Source organism: Rutidosis leptorrhynchoides, chromosome 3 (assembly GCF_046630445.1).
Source record: "Rutidosis leptorrhynchoides isolate AG116_Rl617_1_P2 chromosome 3, CSIRO_AGI_Rlap_v1, whole genome shotgun sequence".
Lineage (NCBI taxonomy): Eukaryota > Viridiplantae > Streptophyta > Magnoliopsida > Asterales > Asteraceae > Rutidosis > Rutidosis leptorrhynchoides.
This window is the reverse complement of record NC_092335.1, coordinates 565,254,763-565,272,144: the sequence shown is the minus strand read 5'-3', so window position 1 is coordinate 565,272,144 and position 17,382 is coordinate 565,254,763. Positions and strand designations below refer to the sequence as shown.

The following is a 17,382-nucleotide window of genomic DNA, read 5'->3' as shown; positions in this document are numbered from 1 at the left end:
AGGAAAGTCACACATATTTCTTCCATCCATCAATGTGGGATTTAACAACTATATCCATTCTTCTAACCAAAACTATAACCAACAATTTTTCACCTTTTTGATAGAAGAAGATAACCATGATTCCACTTTGCAAGGATAACCGACGTAGACGCTTCCTTGAAGATAACTTTAAGATCCTCATCTTCATGCCACTGATATTATCTCTAACCCAAGAAATAAAATTTGCATCAAAATCTAACATTGTCTAAACCGAAAATCACTGTCATCACATACACTCATTTCTCTTAACATAATAATCATATTCCACCATAAAAATGTATCACACTTAAATAACTCATTCTAAGAATTTTACCTCGGCACATGTTGAACAACCAGCTAAACTTTTATGGTGCAACTTCCCCGTTTGGCTTCCCCGGAAGTTCCATCAGCTACAACATCAGTTTCCACCACACAACCTACATCAACGCTAAACCAATACCCATGTGCAATTTGTGGAACCGCTAACAAACATCCTTTTTCATGGTGGCGCGAACACACCATGAGGATGGCATGACTTTAGAGGAATTCGCCACTCTCCGTAACAACAGAGACAATGTTAGCGCCTTTGGAGCCATTTCCCGAATTACCTCCTCCTGGACAGTTAACCCCTACATGCAGAGTCTTCTCGCACCCCTAACAAACATGATTCTTTTGGGAGTATCACTTCCACCTATCCGAACACAACGTATCGTATCATCTAATGACGAGACCCCGTTACCTTTCAGTCTTTTCTCCTCAGATATGAGCTTGATGGTAACGTCTTCAAACTTCAACGTTTCTTTTCTGTACATCAGAATAGGTTTCATGTGCTCATGGGAAAATGAAAAAGATAATATTAACCTCAAAGCTTTATCTTCATCCTCCACTTTAACTCCAATAGCATCCACTTCCGAGACAACACCATTGAGAATACTCAGATGATCTAAAATCTTTGAAACCCCCATCCATACGCAAAGTATGGAATTGTTCCTTAAGACACAACCGATTTGAGTTGCCCTTGCCCTGGTACAACTCCTCCAGTTTATCTCAAAGCTCCTTAGCCGTTGATAACCCGTGCACATTTGCAAGCACGTTCTTTGCAAGACACAAACGAATCGTACTTGCCGCCCTCAAATTCATATCATCCCATTCTTCTTCATCAAACTTGCTGCTAGAATCACTGCCAGAAACAAAGGTGAGTTTATCTTATAAAGCCTTGTGTAACCCGAACTGAATCAACACATACTTGACTTGAACTTGTCACAAACCAAAATTACTCCTCCCATCAAATTTTTCTACATCAAATCTCATAGGATTGAACTTCGACATTATATCTATACCGTATAATACAGTATTGTATACTAGAAGAATAATTCTGTTGTATACAAACCAACTAACAGAAAATTCATTTCTGATGCGGAAGCGCAGACAAAGGCGTGACCACAGAGCATACTACGAAGCGCTGAAGCGCTGAAACCCAGATACCCTATACGATCTATAGAAGTAGTTTATGGTGTGGAAGCTCAGACAAAGCCGCGACCACAGAACATACTCTGAGCTTCTATAATCGAGACCTCCCCCACCAAACCTGACGTTCTGATACCAGTTGCTCGGAATAATGGTCTCACTAATCCCAACACACGACCAATGAAAAACAATAAAGAAATAAAGACACAAGATTTAACGTGAAAATTTCAAAACATGAGAAAAACCACGGACCCCAAAGAAAAACCTCACTATATCATAAATTGTTACAATGATATAAACTACTTTCTTAAGCCAACTACACTATCCAAAGATTTGACTAATACAACTCTCAAACAAAAGTAAATTGAAAGAAAGAAATTATTAAATACTAAAAGTGCATTGATTTGTGCAAGTTGGAAGTAATCCCATGAGCACATTTTATAACCAATGAGTTCACCTCAAACTTCTTTCACTCACCTATGTGAGACAACTTTCTTTTATACTTATCAAAGTCACAAATATTTCTTCCATCCATCAACGTGGGGCTAAACAACCATATTCATTTTTCTAACCAAAACGTTAATGAACAGTAAAAAGTAAGAGTAAAATAGGAAACTGAACAAAAAAGTACATGATGATGATAACATTTGTTAAATTATGTTTTTTTTAACTATTAAATTGAGACAAAGTCTTTTTTATCATCCCTCAAACGACTATATTCAACTACCGTCCTCAATCGTGTAGAAAAAGCACGAAAACCAGAGCAAGTTATAATACGGCGGACTAGGGCGTGGTTACCGTTAACAGCACCCACGAAGGCGCAAGTCGTAGCTTGGCAAGATTACATCTAATCCGATCTCAATATCGAATCACCATAAATTTCCAGCACCTACTTTCAATAATTAATTAAATTAATTAGATTAGATTACATATTTTTTGGAAAAGATTATTTAAATTAATTTATTAATTATTAGTTTCTACATATAAATAGATTCATCTACACTTACATTGGTCACATCATTTGTGAGCACGTTCATAATAATGTCAACAACCAATCCCACTTCACCGTCCACTGCCGCCATTCTTAACACCACCCACCTCCTCCGCCGCACCACCCTTAACCGCATATTCGCCGTCATCTACGCCGCCGGAATCCTCACCCTATTCCACCACCACCTCCAAACCCTCCGCCACTCCACCACATTCACCACCACCGTCTTCCTGATCGCCGACATCATCCTCACCTTCATGTGGACCACCACCACTTCTTTCCGGCTATACCCCACCGACCGGAAAGTCTTCCCGGAAAATCTTGAAACCGTTTTACCGAAAAAAGATTTCCCGGCGTTGGACATTTTCATATGCACGGCGGATCCGTACAAAGAACCACCGATGAATGTAGTGAATACAGCGTTGTCATTAATGGCTTATGATTACCCACCGGAAAAGATATCGGTGTATGTTTCCGACGACGGTGGTTCTGAGCTTACTCTTTTTGCATTCTTTGAAGCTGCAAAGTTTGCAAAGTTATGGTTACCATTTTGTAGAGACAATAATATTGTTGAGAGATGCCCTGAAGCTTTATTCCGATCAAATGGTATCACATATTCCGACAGTGCCAAAATCAAGGTATAACTATCACTATCACCAATAAATTTACATTAAACATCACAAGTTGTAAATATATATGTGTTATATACCGACTCCATTCCAAATTACTAATGGTATTATTTTTTTTATTGGTTTGTATAATATTTAATAAATTATATATAAATAAATTAAAAAAAAATTGTATTTTTATTTGATATAATTTTTGGTAAGTATTAAATTAAATGAAAAAGTTAGATATAAAGTAAAAGCATAATTATTAACCCGTAATGTGGAACAGAGTGAGGATACCGTTTAACCAATGTTTAACCAATGTAACGTAAGTTGCTCAATGAAGCACACCATTCGGGTTTAATTTTTAGCTATGCCAAATTGTTTAAAAAAAGAGTGTGACTAGAGGGTGCGCATAATGCGCAATTCACCATGTACCAGATTACCAGATCTCGCGTTCAGAGACATGATTACCCGAGGTTTTACCTTCTATGAGGGAGCTAATGTGCTCGTTCATATATGAGAGTTTCGTTTAAATAAAAATGTACAACTAGCTTTAAGTTTTAAGTTTGATTCCCAGAGTTTTAATCCCTTCATCCCTTGAATCCAATAATTTACTTGAAATCTAACGGACCAATCAGAGCGCGACATGTGGCGACACAATCACATGTGATTGGAAAAAAAAATCAAATTTTTTTTTTTAAAAAAAAATTTCAATCGGAAACCGACTTTAATTCGGTGATTTGAACAAGTTTGTTAGCGTTTCGTGATCATATCTTCAAAATTTCAGACTTTAATTCGGTGATTTAATCAAGTTTTGATCAAAAATTTGGTGTTTAAAGGTTTTAGCACAAACTTACTGAAATTCGTCATTATACTAAAAAAAAAAAATTCAATCACATGTGATTGGATTTGACATGCAGAATCACATTTGATTGGGTTTTACAATCACATGTGATTGGCATGCAGAATCACATGTGATTTACTGCATGTCAAATCCAATCACATGTGATAATAAAATTTCGAAAAAAAAATTTCGAAATTTTTTTTTTTTAAAAAAAAAAATTTTAGTAATTTTTTTTCAATCAAATGTGATTATCACGCCACGTGTCGCACTCTAATTGATCTCTTGAATCTCAACTTAAAAGTTGGTTTCATTTGAATATTTCTCTTGATTCCCCGACAAATTTGTGACCAAATTCATACTACTTATTTTTCTATAAGAAAAAAACTAAAACATTTTCAACAAATCTAAAATAAAAAACCTTATTGTTATTAGTAGTTGTGTATATAAACAATGCAATACTATGAATCGAGCAAACAAATAAGATAATTATCTATTCAGAGTTATCCGGGTTCGGGTTCACGTTCGAATCCAAACACGGACCCGACATGGTGATTATTTTTACTTACATTTACATGATATAACCGAAATAATTATGTGAATGTCAGTGCAAAACACGGAGTGTATTGTAAATGAAATTTTAACCTGAAATATTTTATAAGAATATCATAACGACTCATAATCATGTTCTTGGCAAATTGATAGTTATCCTTATACTACATAACTTCATATATGTTAGACCAACAAATACACACAACAACAACAAACAACAGTACACATTCTCACGACACAACGAGCATAATTATTGACCCAAACGGATCTAGTAAACATAAACATTTATTAAAAAAAGTTATCTTTACTTTTTAAATAGCAAGTTGTTATATAAAGCCAAAATACCTGCGAATCTGTTATCATTAAAAAGAGGATTGCTTTACAGTTCCTTGTATTCCTTTTTTTTTATTGCAAAAGTACCCTTGTACTTTGAAAAATGCCATTCACCACACTCCAAATTTGGGACATTTTTCAAATCATCCATTGTGTCGTGAATCAATGTGAAACAGTTTTGTGAAGGAGTTTTGAAAATTGAATGAATGTTTCCATGTATGAGTTATTATATATATCTTGTATCAGTAATAATATTAGCATTATTTTGATCTCACTTATTATATCTTGTCTCATGAATCATGATCTATATCTTGACCTTACTTGATTATACCATCTTTTTCTCGTTTTCTAATATATCATTGTCAAAAAACGTTAGGCAATGTATGAGAAAATGAAAATAAAGGTTGAAAGTGTCGTCGACAGAGGAAGCATAAGCGCAGAGTATATTACAAACGAAGACGAACGTATAGCTTTTGATAAATGGGACAAAACGTTTACTCGACATGATCATCCCGCCGTTATTCAGGTCGTTTATCGACTTCCTTATCTGTTTGCTACAACCTATGCTAAAATGACTGTGTAAATTTTATTTCAAGATTTTGTGTTTAAAAGTGATGAAGTGTATTGAAACAGGTTTTGTTAGAGAGTGGGCAAGAAAAAGACATTAATGGACATCCAATGCCAAATCTTATTTATGTTTCAAGAGAAAAAAATAAAACTTCACCACATAATTTTAAGGCTGGTGCTCTTAATACCTTGGTATGCATTTTCGAATTTATGTAATTTTAAGCTATTGGTCGGGTTTAATCTTTTAAGCATACATTTTCGTTTGAAGTTTTGTGATTTTGTAGCTTCGAGTATCGGCTGTAACGACGAATGCACCAATAGTGCTGACTCAAGATTGCGACATGTATTCAAACGATCCAATGACTGCTCAACGGATGCTATGCTTTTACGCTGATCAATCTATTCGTCATAATTTGGGCTACATTCAATTCCCACAACGGTTTCATGGGATAAATAGTGCTGACATTTATGCTAGCGAGTATAAACGTCTTTATGTGATTAATCCCGGTGGTATGGATGGTCTTAAAGGCCCGTGTTATGTTGGTAGTGGTTGCTTTTTTGTTCGTCGAGTTTTCTTTGGTGGGCCATCTTCGCCCGAATTTCCTGAGGCCCGTCAACTCTGTCCTGATCATGTAGTTGAAAAGCCCATTAGAGATCAACAAGTTCTTGATTTGGCCCATGAAGTTGCGGGTTCAAGTTACGAGAAAAATTCCGCATGGGGTAATACGGTAAGCCAACTTATGCCCAGGCCCGTTTCGTTCTTATGTTTGTCCAGCCCGTTTAATGTTCACAGTGATGTTTTCATCGTTGTAGATGGGCTTTAGATACGGGTCACTATCTGAAGATTTTTTTACAGGTCTTCATCAACATTGTAGGGGATGGAAATCTTTATTTTTCCATCCAATGAGGCCTGCATTTTTAGGTGATCTGCCAATTTCCCTATTCGACGCGCTAAATCAGAATCGAAGGTGGTGCATTGGGCTGCTAGAAGTTGTATTTTCAAATTACAACCCGTTAACATTTGGAAGTCGTTTCATGGGCCCTCTGATGGGTCTTGCATACGCCCACAATGCATTTTGGCCCATTTGGTCAATTCCTATCATCATATACTCTTTCATCCCTCAACTAGCTCTTCTCAATGGTACATCAATCTTCCCTAAGGTAAGCATATACTTTAATTTAAAATTTTGATTTCTTATTTATTTATTACTCTCTCCGTCCCAAGTTATTAGTCCATATTTTCATTTCGAGATGTCCTAAATTATTAATCCATTTTTATTACTGTAGTAGATAAGAATAATGAGGTAACATTCTTTGTGCACTTACTTTATATGGTGTGATAATGACATTTAACAGTGTGTTTTTGTCTGTGGACTATTAAATTGAAACGGATGGAGCATTACGCACTCGCGAGTTGAGTAGTGTTATTGTTATCGTCGCTAATGCCTTATCATTCCACGTTTATTGAAATGCAGGTCACGAGTAGTTGGTTCTATTTATACGTTTTTCTCTTTTTCGGGGCTAATGTACAAGATTGTCTTGATTATATGTTGGCCCGAGGTACATTCCAACAATGGTGGAATGATCAACGAATGTGGTTCATACGAGGTCTCTCATCGTATCTATTTGGTTTCATTGAGTTTTCCATCAAACACTTAGGAATTGCATCGAAAGGATTTCACGTAACAAGCAAAGTAGTCGACAGCGAACAAAGTAAACGATATGATAATGGAGTTTTCGAGTTTGGTGTCTCGTCACCAATGTTCGTGCCTTTAGCAACGGTTGCAATCGTTAATAGCGTTGCATTTTCATCGGGGATTTTGCAAATTCTAATGGGGAGAAACATGGATGGGCTTTTTGGGCAAATGTTTTTAGCTTGTTTTGGGGTTATAAATTCTTGGCCCATTTATGAAGCTATGATATGGAGGTCTGATAAAGGGAGAATTCCTAGAGTTATAAGTGTAATTTCAACATTATTTGCTTTTACTTTATGTATGTTAGTTTTGCTTGTACCAAATGCGTAACACGCATTAGTAATTTGTACTATTAATAGCCATTGTAACTCGTATCTTAGTTTTTTGCCCATGTATGTTAGTTTTGCTTGTCCCAAATGCGTAACACGCATTAGTAATTTGTACTATTAATAGCCATTGTAACTCGTTTTGCATGCACTTTATATACACTAGAACGTTGCCCCACTTGTTTTCTTTTTTGAGCAGGTGTTTGAATTAGGGTAACTTTATAAACCAATGTAACTCGATATATATTACTACTACATAGTTTTATGGAAATATGTAACTAGAATTGAGGCCCGACGCGCTTCGCTGCGTTATTGCGGTTACAAACATTTCGTTGTACTTACCAACAGATATGTACATGCTGTTTTTACAATGTTGTTACCTATTAAAACATTCTTGATTCAACAAAAGGTAACTAAAAGATTTAGAGTGCGCTGTGTATGTGCAGATATGTTGTTTACATAGTTATCCCACTTGGTCTAATGCACTTGGTATTATAAAAGGTGGGCAAATGATATACATTTCTTAGTTGTTGTTCACCAAACGGTTGTTGCAATAGACAAGGCTAACAAAAGCATGTTGTTGTTCCTATGTCGGTAAGTCTTTTTTTCATTGAATGGTTCCCGTTATTTGTAGCCTGTGATAGGAAAAACTGTGATGTTATTGTGTGTCTGTGAATATACAGTTCCGCTATGTTAGGGTTTTAACTGGTTGGTTGAATATGATGCGTTGGGCGGAAGGTTGCTTCCGTTCGTCTGGTGATACCCTAGTTTTGTTTTTTGGGTCTTCCTCTAGTGGTGTTTCCGTTACCGCCTCATCTGTATGGTAACACACAATTAGTGGTATTCTATTATTTTGGTTCATTGACAACTATTTCATCTGTGTGGTAACACACATTTATTTGCAAAGAATTGATCAGATGGTAACACACAATTATCCTACTTGGTCTACTGCACTTGGAACACTACCTTGGCAAAGCAGAATTTAGGAAGAACGGAAAAAGGGTTCTTACTATCACGGAGGATGCAGATCTCTGGAATGTTCTCAACTTCAACATTGATACACATAAACTAAAGAGCTGCAAATAGGTTCTCACATGAAGAGTACACCATCTGCAAAATAAACAAAAGCTTTAGTTAAACTTCTTTATAAGCAGAAAATCATAATACGATAGCTGTAAGTATTAAAATAGACTAAACATTTCGTTATGTTACACAAAACGTTTTTTGTATCAATCTCAAGTCATATTTTGTATTTAATTTAATTTCTAACTGGACAATATGAACCTGGAATAGATCGGTAAAATGCACCCTACACATGTTCCTTGTTTTTCATGAGATAGGCAGCTTGTCCAGAGTAGGCTATAAGAAGGCACAAAAATACAACAACCTTAAATGCCAGCTGGATTGCTGACGCTGCAAAATGGACGGTCAGCAAAAATTGCCTTTGTTCCTTCAATATTCTTAACAATCATTAGTACGTACAACTTCAGTAAAGAATGTTTCTACATGATAAACTTGATTGTATGTACACTAATCTAAATTTTAGAATACATTAATTAGGAGGTTTTTTGTATTGAAACTTTATAGTACATTTTGGATGACTTCACCAGTTTGACCCATTGATCTATTTCATTCATAAATAATTGGGTCAAAAATGCCACCTCTATTTTAAAAACATTATAGTCGCTATATTTATTTATTTATTATTATTATTATTATTATTATTATTATTATTATTATTATTATTATCAGTAAAGAATGTTTCTACATGATAAACTTGATTGTATGTACACTAATCTAAATTTTAGAATACATTAATTAGGAGGTTTTTTGTATTGGAACTTTATAGTACATTTTGGATGACTTCACCGGTTTGACCCATTGATCTATTTCATTCATAAATAATTGGGTCAAAAATGTCACCTCTATTTTAAAAACAATATAGTCGCTATGTTTATTTATTTATTTATTTATTATTATTATTATTATTATTATTATTATTATTATTATTATTATTATTATTATTATTATTATTATTATTATTATTATTATTATTACTAGCTTAATGCCCGCGAATTCGCGGGGCTTTTTTATGAGATTAATCAAGAATAAATTTGAAACCCCATAAACTGATATTTGATGTTATTTGAATGGTTGCGAGTTAACGGACGAAATCATATAATAAGGCTGTATAGCTGTTGACAAAATCAAAACAAACAAAATCATAAACGAAAAAAAACATCATGCTTTAAAATTTCTTAAACTTTAGGTCTCGTTTTGTAAACATTGCGAACACCGTTTGCTTTGTTAATAATATTGTTTTGATTCGACTAAACGTATGAGCACGTAAGTTATCAGACTGCAATGTGTAATAAAGATATTATCATTATGAAAGTATTAAGTAGAAGTTAATAATGAAATATAAGTTTTTACACATTGATAATCATTACAAAAATGTAATGTCCAAGTGTTAAAGTCATCCAAATAACAATTAAGTAACACTAAGTAGAATGTAATGGTTTAATGAATAGCACGATTGTTGTGATATGCTTACTTTGAGGAGATACATATTGTTGAAATAGTTGAGAGCATCAATAGTGGTTTTGTTAATATCGGACCACAAGTGTAGGTTCACTTACGAATCATGCAACAAAAGTCTTGGTAAACAAATAATTATATTTTATATGTTATTTGTTAGGTTGTTAAGAAATCAAAACAGTTTCAATAGTAATGTTCAATTACTGATAATAAAACAAGCAAGTTATAATCTGAAAAAATAAATAAGACAAAGTTGAAAACCATAATATTGTAAAAAAGATCTGGTTTGTAGTTAATTTCAACTTCCACAAATTACAGTCATTCTTATCATCCTTTTTGCCATCATAACTAAATCCAAATCACTCCACTCATTTTCAAAGAATTTTTTCTGAGAATATCAAACGATAGATTTAGTTTTGGCCTTCTTGATGTTTTCTGACATTTAAAACTGAACACGAACACCAATTGACATTCAACAACAAAACTCTGTTTCGGTCGGCATACAATTTTAACTAAATTACACAGTGCACTAGTTATCTAGATTTAGTGGATGATTACGAATGATTTAGTGGATGATTATCGTAATCAAATATTAAAATTCGTCATTGTACTGACCCAATTTCAATATTGGATGCATCACTATCGGTAATGTATTTTTAATTAGATGAAAATAAAAGGTTGCAACACGAATATAAGTTTGACGTGCTTTAACCCGACGCTGTTATGGCCCACTATTCAACCCAACCAACTGGCCCATCTTGCCACCTTTAGTCAATGTGCATGTTAAAGATCGGGGAATTAAAAGAAAGTAAGTTTACCAAATCTATAGATGGAAACATGCCAAAACAAAGAAAACTGTAGATAAGAGTGACTTCGGTAAAAAGAGTGCAATTATCACTTCAAACACATCTCGTGCATAAACTTGTAGGCAAAATACAATCATGACGTGTAACGTGCTCTGCTGCATGAACCTTTTCATGTAAATGTTCAAAGAAGTCTTGCTACACCATGGGAGATTTAGCTATTTGAGACTAAAAGAGAAGGAGACCAGGGGTACAACTTCTTTTTTAACTTCGGGACCTTTTTTAACTATGATCGACAACAAAACAAACCCTAAAAATCATGGAATTTGAAAACCAAGGTTTCATAATGTAACATCCCTCCTTTTTCCGTTTACTTTTTCGTTTAACTATTTTAAATTTCGTTATATGTTTATAACATCTCCCGTTAATACGCATTTTAAAAATATCTCGTTTAAGTAAATCACGCACCCGCAACCGAACTCGAGGGACTAGTTTCGCCAAAGTGCCAAAGAGGTGACTAGCATTTGACTAGTCAACCCCACCTCCCCATTTCCTTTTTCATTTCATTTCAATTTTCATTTAATACTTCCCAAATTTCTCTCAATCTTCATTTCAAAGATTCATCATCTAAATCCGTTCAAGCAAGCATCAATCAAAACAAATTACATATTTGGAATCCTTGCAACTTCCTCTTCGATTCCATACCGATTTCATTACATTTGGGTAACTTTCTAAAATCACTAGATTTTGTGTTCTTGATGTTTTAAACTTATAAAGTTGTTAATTAGTGTCTATGGCTCAAGTCTAACATGATTATATGATTTATATGCTCGATCTCGTTGTTTGAAGTAACTAGCTTGAATATGAACTTTGGTGTGTTTGATTTGATGATTTGGTTGCTTGAATGTTGTTAAATTATATAAGTACATTTATTAAATGTGTTCCTAGTATCACTAGCTTCAATTTGATGTGTAGGTTGCTTGAGAAAACTCCATAAACTTGATTAGTAATTTTGGTGAATTTGGGTTAGGGTTTGATAAGCTTGAAATGAATATTTGATGCATTGAATACCATAAATTATTGTTAGTAAGTAGTTAGTTGTATTGTATGCTTGATTATCTACAAAACGGTGTGTTTTATGTATGCATTAAATGCCCGAATCATAAATGTGCACTTGTAAAGTTTGAATCATTAAATGTGTGCATTGATTGATCATTTGATTTGAAAAGTCGGTTATTGCAAATAATGTTTTTGGTTGGTGAAATGTATTTTGTTGTGTTTTTTGTCAAATTACCTTTCTAACGATATAAGATACGAGTTCTAGGTGTTTACGGTTTGTGTTTTAGGTTTGTTTGAATTTTGGTTTGGGACTTAGACAATTGAGACTGAACAGGTACCAGCACCCGTTATTCGCCGCGGCCAGCCTTTGTCGCGGCGCGACAATAGGCGTAGTTTGATTCTGACCTACATGGTCAAAATATGAAAAATGTTTGGCACGCTATGGACCTCCGATTCACATGTAACTTGTTCTAACATGCTTATATATGAATAAAAACCTCAGAAAAATAGTTCGGGACCCGACCCGAACGTGTTGACTTTTTCGTTGACTTTGACCGACCAAAGTTGACTTTTAATCAAACTTAACCCAATGTTTGTGCAATCATTCTAACATGCTTTTATACTTGTACCTTACATGAAACATGACAATTTGATTCACATGCTATTATGATCGAGTCTTAACGAGCCATAGGACTACTTGAACACTTTGACCTATCATGTTTACCGTTATTGATACAAACCTAATTGTTTAGGTCAAGACTAGCATTCGTTCTTGTACACGTTTACTTGTTGAAGTACTTTTACATACGTGCACTCAAGGTGAGATCATAGTCCCACTTTTACTCTTTTGAACTTACATTTGGGATGAGAAAACATAAACGTTTCTTTTTACTAAGTGAACACAAGTACAAGAAAACAAACATTCTACATACGAGTTTGAACAAAAATCCTCGATTCGATTATCATTAGTTACACTTGCCGGGTGTAAGCGAGAACTTATGTTATATGGCCATATGGTTTTGACAAACCCTCATTCAAACGGTTCGCTACCGTTTACGAATGGAATATAATTTCGAGAAACAGTGTATGTTCTAACACTATTGTGATGGGGTTCTATGGATGGAATGTTAAGCATTGATAATTGGGTTCTCGTGAAACAAACTTTTAGAATGTATTACTATTATATCAATGATACAAATCTTGTGGTTCACTTGTACTTACTTACTTAAACCTATGATTTCACCAACGTTTTCGTTGACAGATTTCTATGTTTTTCTCAGGTCCTTGAACGTTTTGTGATACATGCTTCCTGAAATATCCCGTTCTTATTGATTAAAAACGTTCCATATTAATTGATTTCGTTGCGAGGTTTTGACCTCTATATGAGACATTTTTCAAAGACTGCATTCATTTTTAAAACAAACCATAACCTTTATTTCATAGATAAAGGTTTTAAAAAGCTTTACGTAGATTATCAAATAATGATAATCTAAAATATCCTGTTTACACACGACCATTACATAATGGTTTACAATACAAATATGTTACAACAAAATAAGTTTCTTGAATGCAGTTTTTACACAATATCATACAAGCATGGACTCCAAATCTCGTCCTTATTTAAGTATGCGACAGCGGAAGCTCTTAATAATCACCTGAGAATAAACATGCTTAAAACGTCAACAAAAATGTTGGTGAGTTATAGGTTTAACCTATATATATCAAATCATAATAATAGACCACAAGATTTCATATTTCAATACACATCCCATACATAGAGATAAAAATCATTCATATGGTGAACACCTGGTAACCGACATTAACAAGATGCATATATAAGAATATCCCCATCATTCCGGGACACCCTTCGGATATGATATAAATTTCGAAGTACTAAAGCATCCGGTACTTTGGATGGGGCTTGTTGGGCCCGATAGATCTATCTTTAGGATTCGCGTCAATTAGGGTGTCTGTTCCCTAATTCTTAGATTACCAGACTTAATAAAAAGGGGCATATTCGATTTCGATAATTCAACCATAGAATGTAGTTTCACGTACTTGTGTCTATTTTGTAAATCATTTATAAAACCTGCATGTATTCTCATCCCAAAAATATTAGATTTTAAAAGTGGGACTTTAACTCACTTTCACAGATTTTTACTTCGTCGGGAAGTAAGACTTGGCCACTGGTTGATTCACGAACCTATAACAATATATACATATATATCAAAGTATGTTCAAAATATATTTACAACACTTTTAATATATTTCGATGTTTTAAGTTTATTAAGTCAGCTGTCCTCGTTAGTAACCTACAACTAGTTGTCCACAGTTAGATGTACAGAAATAAATCGATAAATATTATCTTGAATCAATCCACAACCCAGTGTATACGTATCTCAGTATTGATCACAACTCAAACTATATATATTTTGGAATCAACCTCAACCCTGTATAGCTAACTCCAACATTCACATATAGAGTGTCTATGGTTGTTCCGAAATATATATAGATGTGTCGACATGATAGGTCGAAACATTGTATACGTGTCTATGGTATCTCAAGATTACATAATATACAATACAAGTTGATTAAGTTATGGTTGGAATAGATTTGTTACCAATTTTCACGTAGCTAAAATGAGAAAAATTATCCAATCTTGTTTTACCCATAACTTCTTCATTTTAAATCCGTTTTGAGTGAATCAAATTGCTATGGTTTCATATTGAACTCTATTTTATGAATCTAAACAGAAAAAGTATAGGTTTATAGTCGGAAAAATAAGTTACAAGTCGTTTTTGTAAAGGTAGTCATTTCAGTCGAAAGAACGACGTCTAGATGACCATTTTAGAAAACATACTTCCACTTTGAGTTTAACCATAATTTTTGGATATAGTTTCATGTTCATAATAAAAATCATTTTCTCAGAATAACAACTTTTAAATCAAAGTTTATCATAGTTTTTAATTAACTAACCCAAAACAGCCCGCGGTGTTACTACGACGGCGTAAATCCGGTTTTACGGTGTTTTTCGTGTTTCCAGGTTTTAAATCATTAAGTTAGCATATCATATAGATATAGAACATGTGTTTAGTTGATTTTAAAAGTCAAGTTAGAAGGATTAACTTTTGTTTGCGAACAAGTTTAGAATTAACTAAACTATGTTCTAGTGATTACAAGTTTAAACCTTCGAATAAGATAGCTTTATATGTATGAATCGAATGATGTTATGAACATCATTACTACCTTAAGTTCCTTGGATAAACCTACTGTAAAAGAGAAAAATGGATCTAGCTTCAATGGATCCTTGGATGGCTCGAAGTTCTTGAAGCAGAATCATGACACGAAAACAAGTTCAAGTAAGATCATCACTTGAAATAAGATTGTTATAGTTATAGAAATTGAACCAAAGTTTGAATATGATTATTACCTTGTATTAGAATGATAACCTATTGTAAGAAACAAAGATTTCTTGAGGTTAGATGATAACCTTACAAGATTGGAAGTGAGCTAGCAAACTTGAAAGTATTCTTGATTTTATGTAACTAGAACTTTTGAAATTTATGAAGAACACTTAGAACTTGAAGATAGAACTTGAGAGAGATCAATTAAATGAAGAAAATTGAAGAATGAAAGTGTTTGTAGGTGTTTTTGGTCGTTGGTGTATGGATTAGATATAAAGGATATGTAATTTTGTTTTCATGTAAATAAGTCATGAATGATTACTCATATTTTTGTAATTTTATGAGATATTTCATGCTAGTTGCCAAATGATGGTTCCCACATGTGTTAGGTGACTCACATGGGCTGCTAAGATCTGATCATTGGAGTGTATATACCAATAGTACATACATCTAAAAGCTGTGTATTGTACGAGTACGAATACGGGTGCATACGAGTAGAATTGTTGATGAAACTGAACGAGGATGTAATTGTAAGCATTTTTGTTAAGTAGAAGTATTTTGATAAGTGTCTTGAAGTCTTTCAAAAGTGTATGAATACATATTAAAACACTACATGTATATACATTTTAACTGAGTCGTTAAGTCATCGTTAGTCGTTACATGTAAATGTTATTTTGAAACCTTTAGGTTAACGATCTTGTTGAATGTTGTTAACCCATTGTTTATTATAACAAATGAGATGTTAAATTATTATATTATCATGATATTATGATATATAATATATCTTAGTATGATGTATATACAGTTAAATGTCGTTACAACGATAATCGTTACATATATGTCTCGTTTCGAAATCATTAAGTTAGTAGCCTTATTTTTACATATGTATTTCATTGTTAATACACTTAATAATATATTTACTTATCATTTAACATAATTAACCAAGTGTATCAATATCTTAATATGATTCATATGTACCTAGTAAGACGTTGTTATAACGATAATCGTTATATATATCGTTTTCGAGTTTCTTAAATTAATAGTCTCATTTTTATGTATATAACTCATTGTTAAAATACCTAATGAGATACATACTTATAATAAAAACATGTTAACTATATATATAACCATATATATGTCATCGTATAGTTTTTACAAGTTTTAACGTTCGTGAATCACCGGTCAACTTGGGTGGTCAATTGTCTATATGAAACATATTTCAATTAATCAAGTCTTAACAAGTTTGATTGCTTAACATGTTGGAAACATTTAATCATGTAAATATCAATCTCAATTAATATATATAAACATGGAAAAGTTCGGGTCACTACAGTACCTACCCGTTAAATAAATTTCGTCCCGAAATTTTAAGCTGTTGAAGGTGTTGACGAATCTTCTGGAAATAGATGCGGGTATTTCTTCTTCATCTGATCTTCACGCTCCCAGGTGAACTCGGGTCCTCTACGAGCATTCCATCGAACCTTAACAATTGGTATCTTGTTTTGCTTAAGTCTTTTAACCTCACGATCCATTATTTCGACGGGTTCTTCGATGAATTGAAGTTTTTCGTTGATTTGGATTTCATCTAACGGAATAGTGAGATCTTCTTTAGCAAAACATTTCTTCAAATTCGAGACGTGGAAAGTGTTATGTACAGCCGCGAGTTGTTGAGGTAACTCAAGTCGGTAAGCTACTGGTCCGACACGATCAATAATCTTGAATGGTCCAATATACCTTGGATTTAATTTCCCTCGTTTACCAAATCGAACAACGCCTTTCCAAGGTGCAACTTTAAGCATGACCATCTCTCCAATTTCAAATTCTATATCTTTTCTTTTAATGTCAGCGTAGCTCTTTTGTCGACTTTGGGCGGTTTTCAACCGTTGTTGAATTTGGATGATCTTCTCGGTAGTTTCTTGTATAATCTCCGGACCCGTAATCTGTCTATCCCCCACTTCACTCCAACAAATCGGAGACCTGCACTTTCTACCATAAAGTGCTTCAAACGGCGCCATCTCAATGCTTGAATGGTAGCTGTTGTTGTAGGAATATTCTGCTAACGGTAGATGTCGATCCCAACTGTTTCCGAAATCAATAACACATGCTCGTAGCATGTCTTCAAGCGTTTGTATCGTCCTTTCGCTCTGCCCATCAGTTTGTGGATGATAGGCAGTACTC

At 33.9% G+C, this 17,382-nt stretch overlaps 1 protein-coding gene across 1 annotated transcript; it reads left to right on the top strand.

The window, feature by feature from the left end:
* The first annotated feature begins 2,526 nt into the window (after positions 1 to 2,526).
* LOC139902080 (cellulose synthase-like protein G3) lies at positions 2,527 to 7,404 on the top strand. Its single transcript, XM_071884736.1, has 6 exons — positions 2,527 to 3,114; positions 5,190 to 5,339; positions 5,447 to 5,572; positions 5,665 to 6,108; positions 6,194 to 6,541; positions 6,856 to 7,404. The coding sequence occupies exons 1-6, from the start codon at positions 2,527 to 2,529 to the stop codon at positions 7,402 to 7,404; spliced, it is 2,205 nt and encodes a 734-aa protein (XP_071740837.1).
* Positions 7,405 to 17,382: the final 9,978 nt, after the last annotated feature.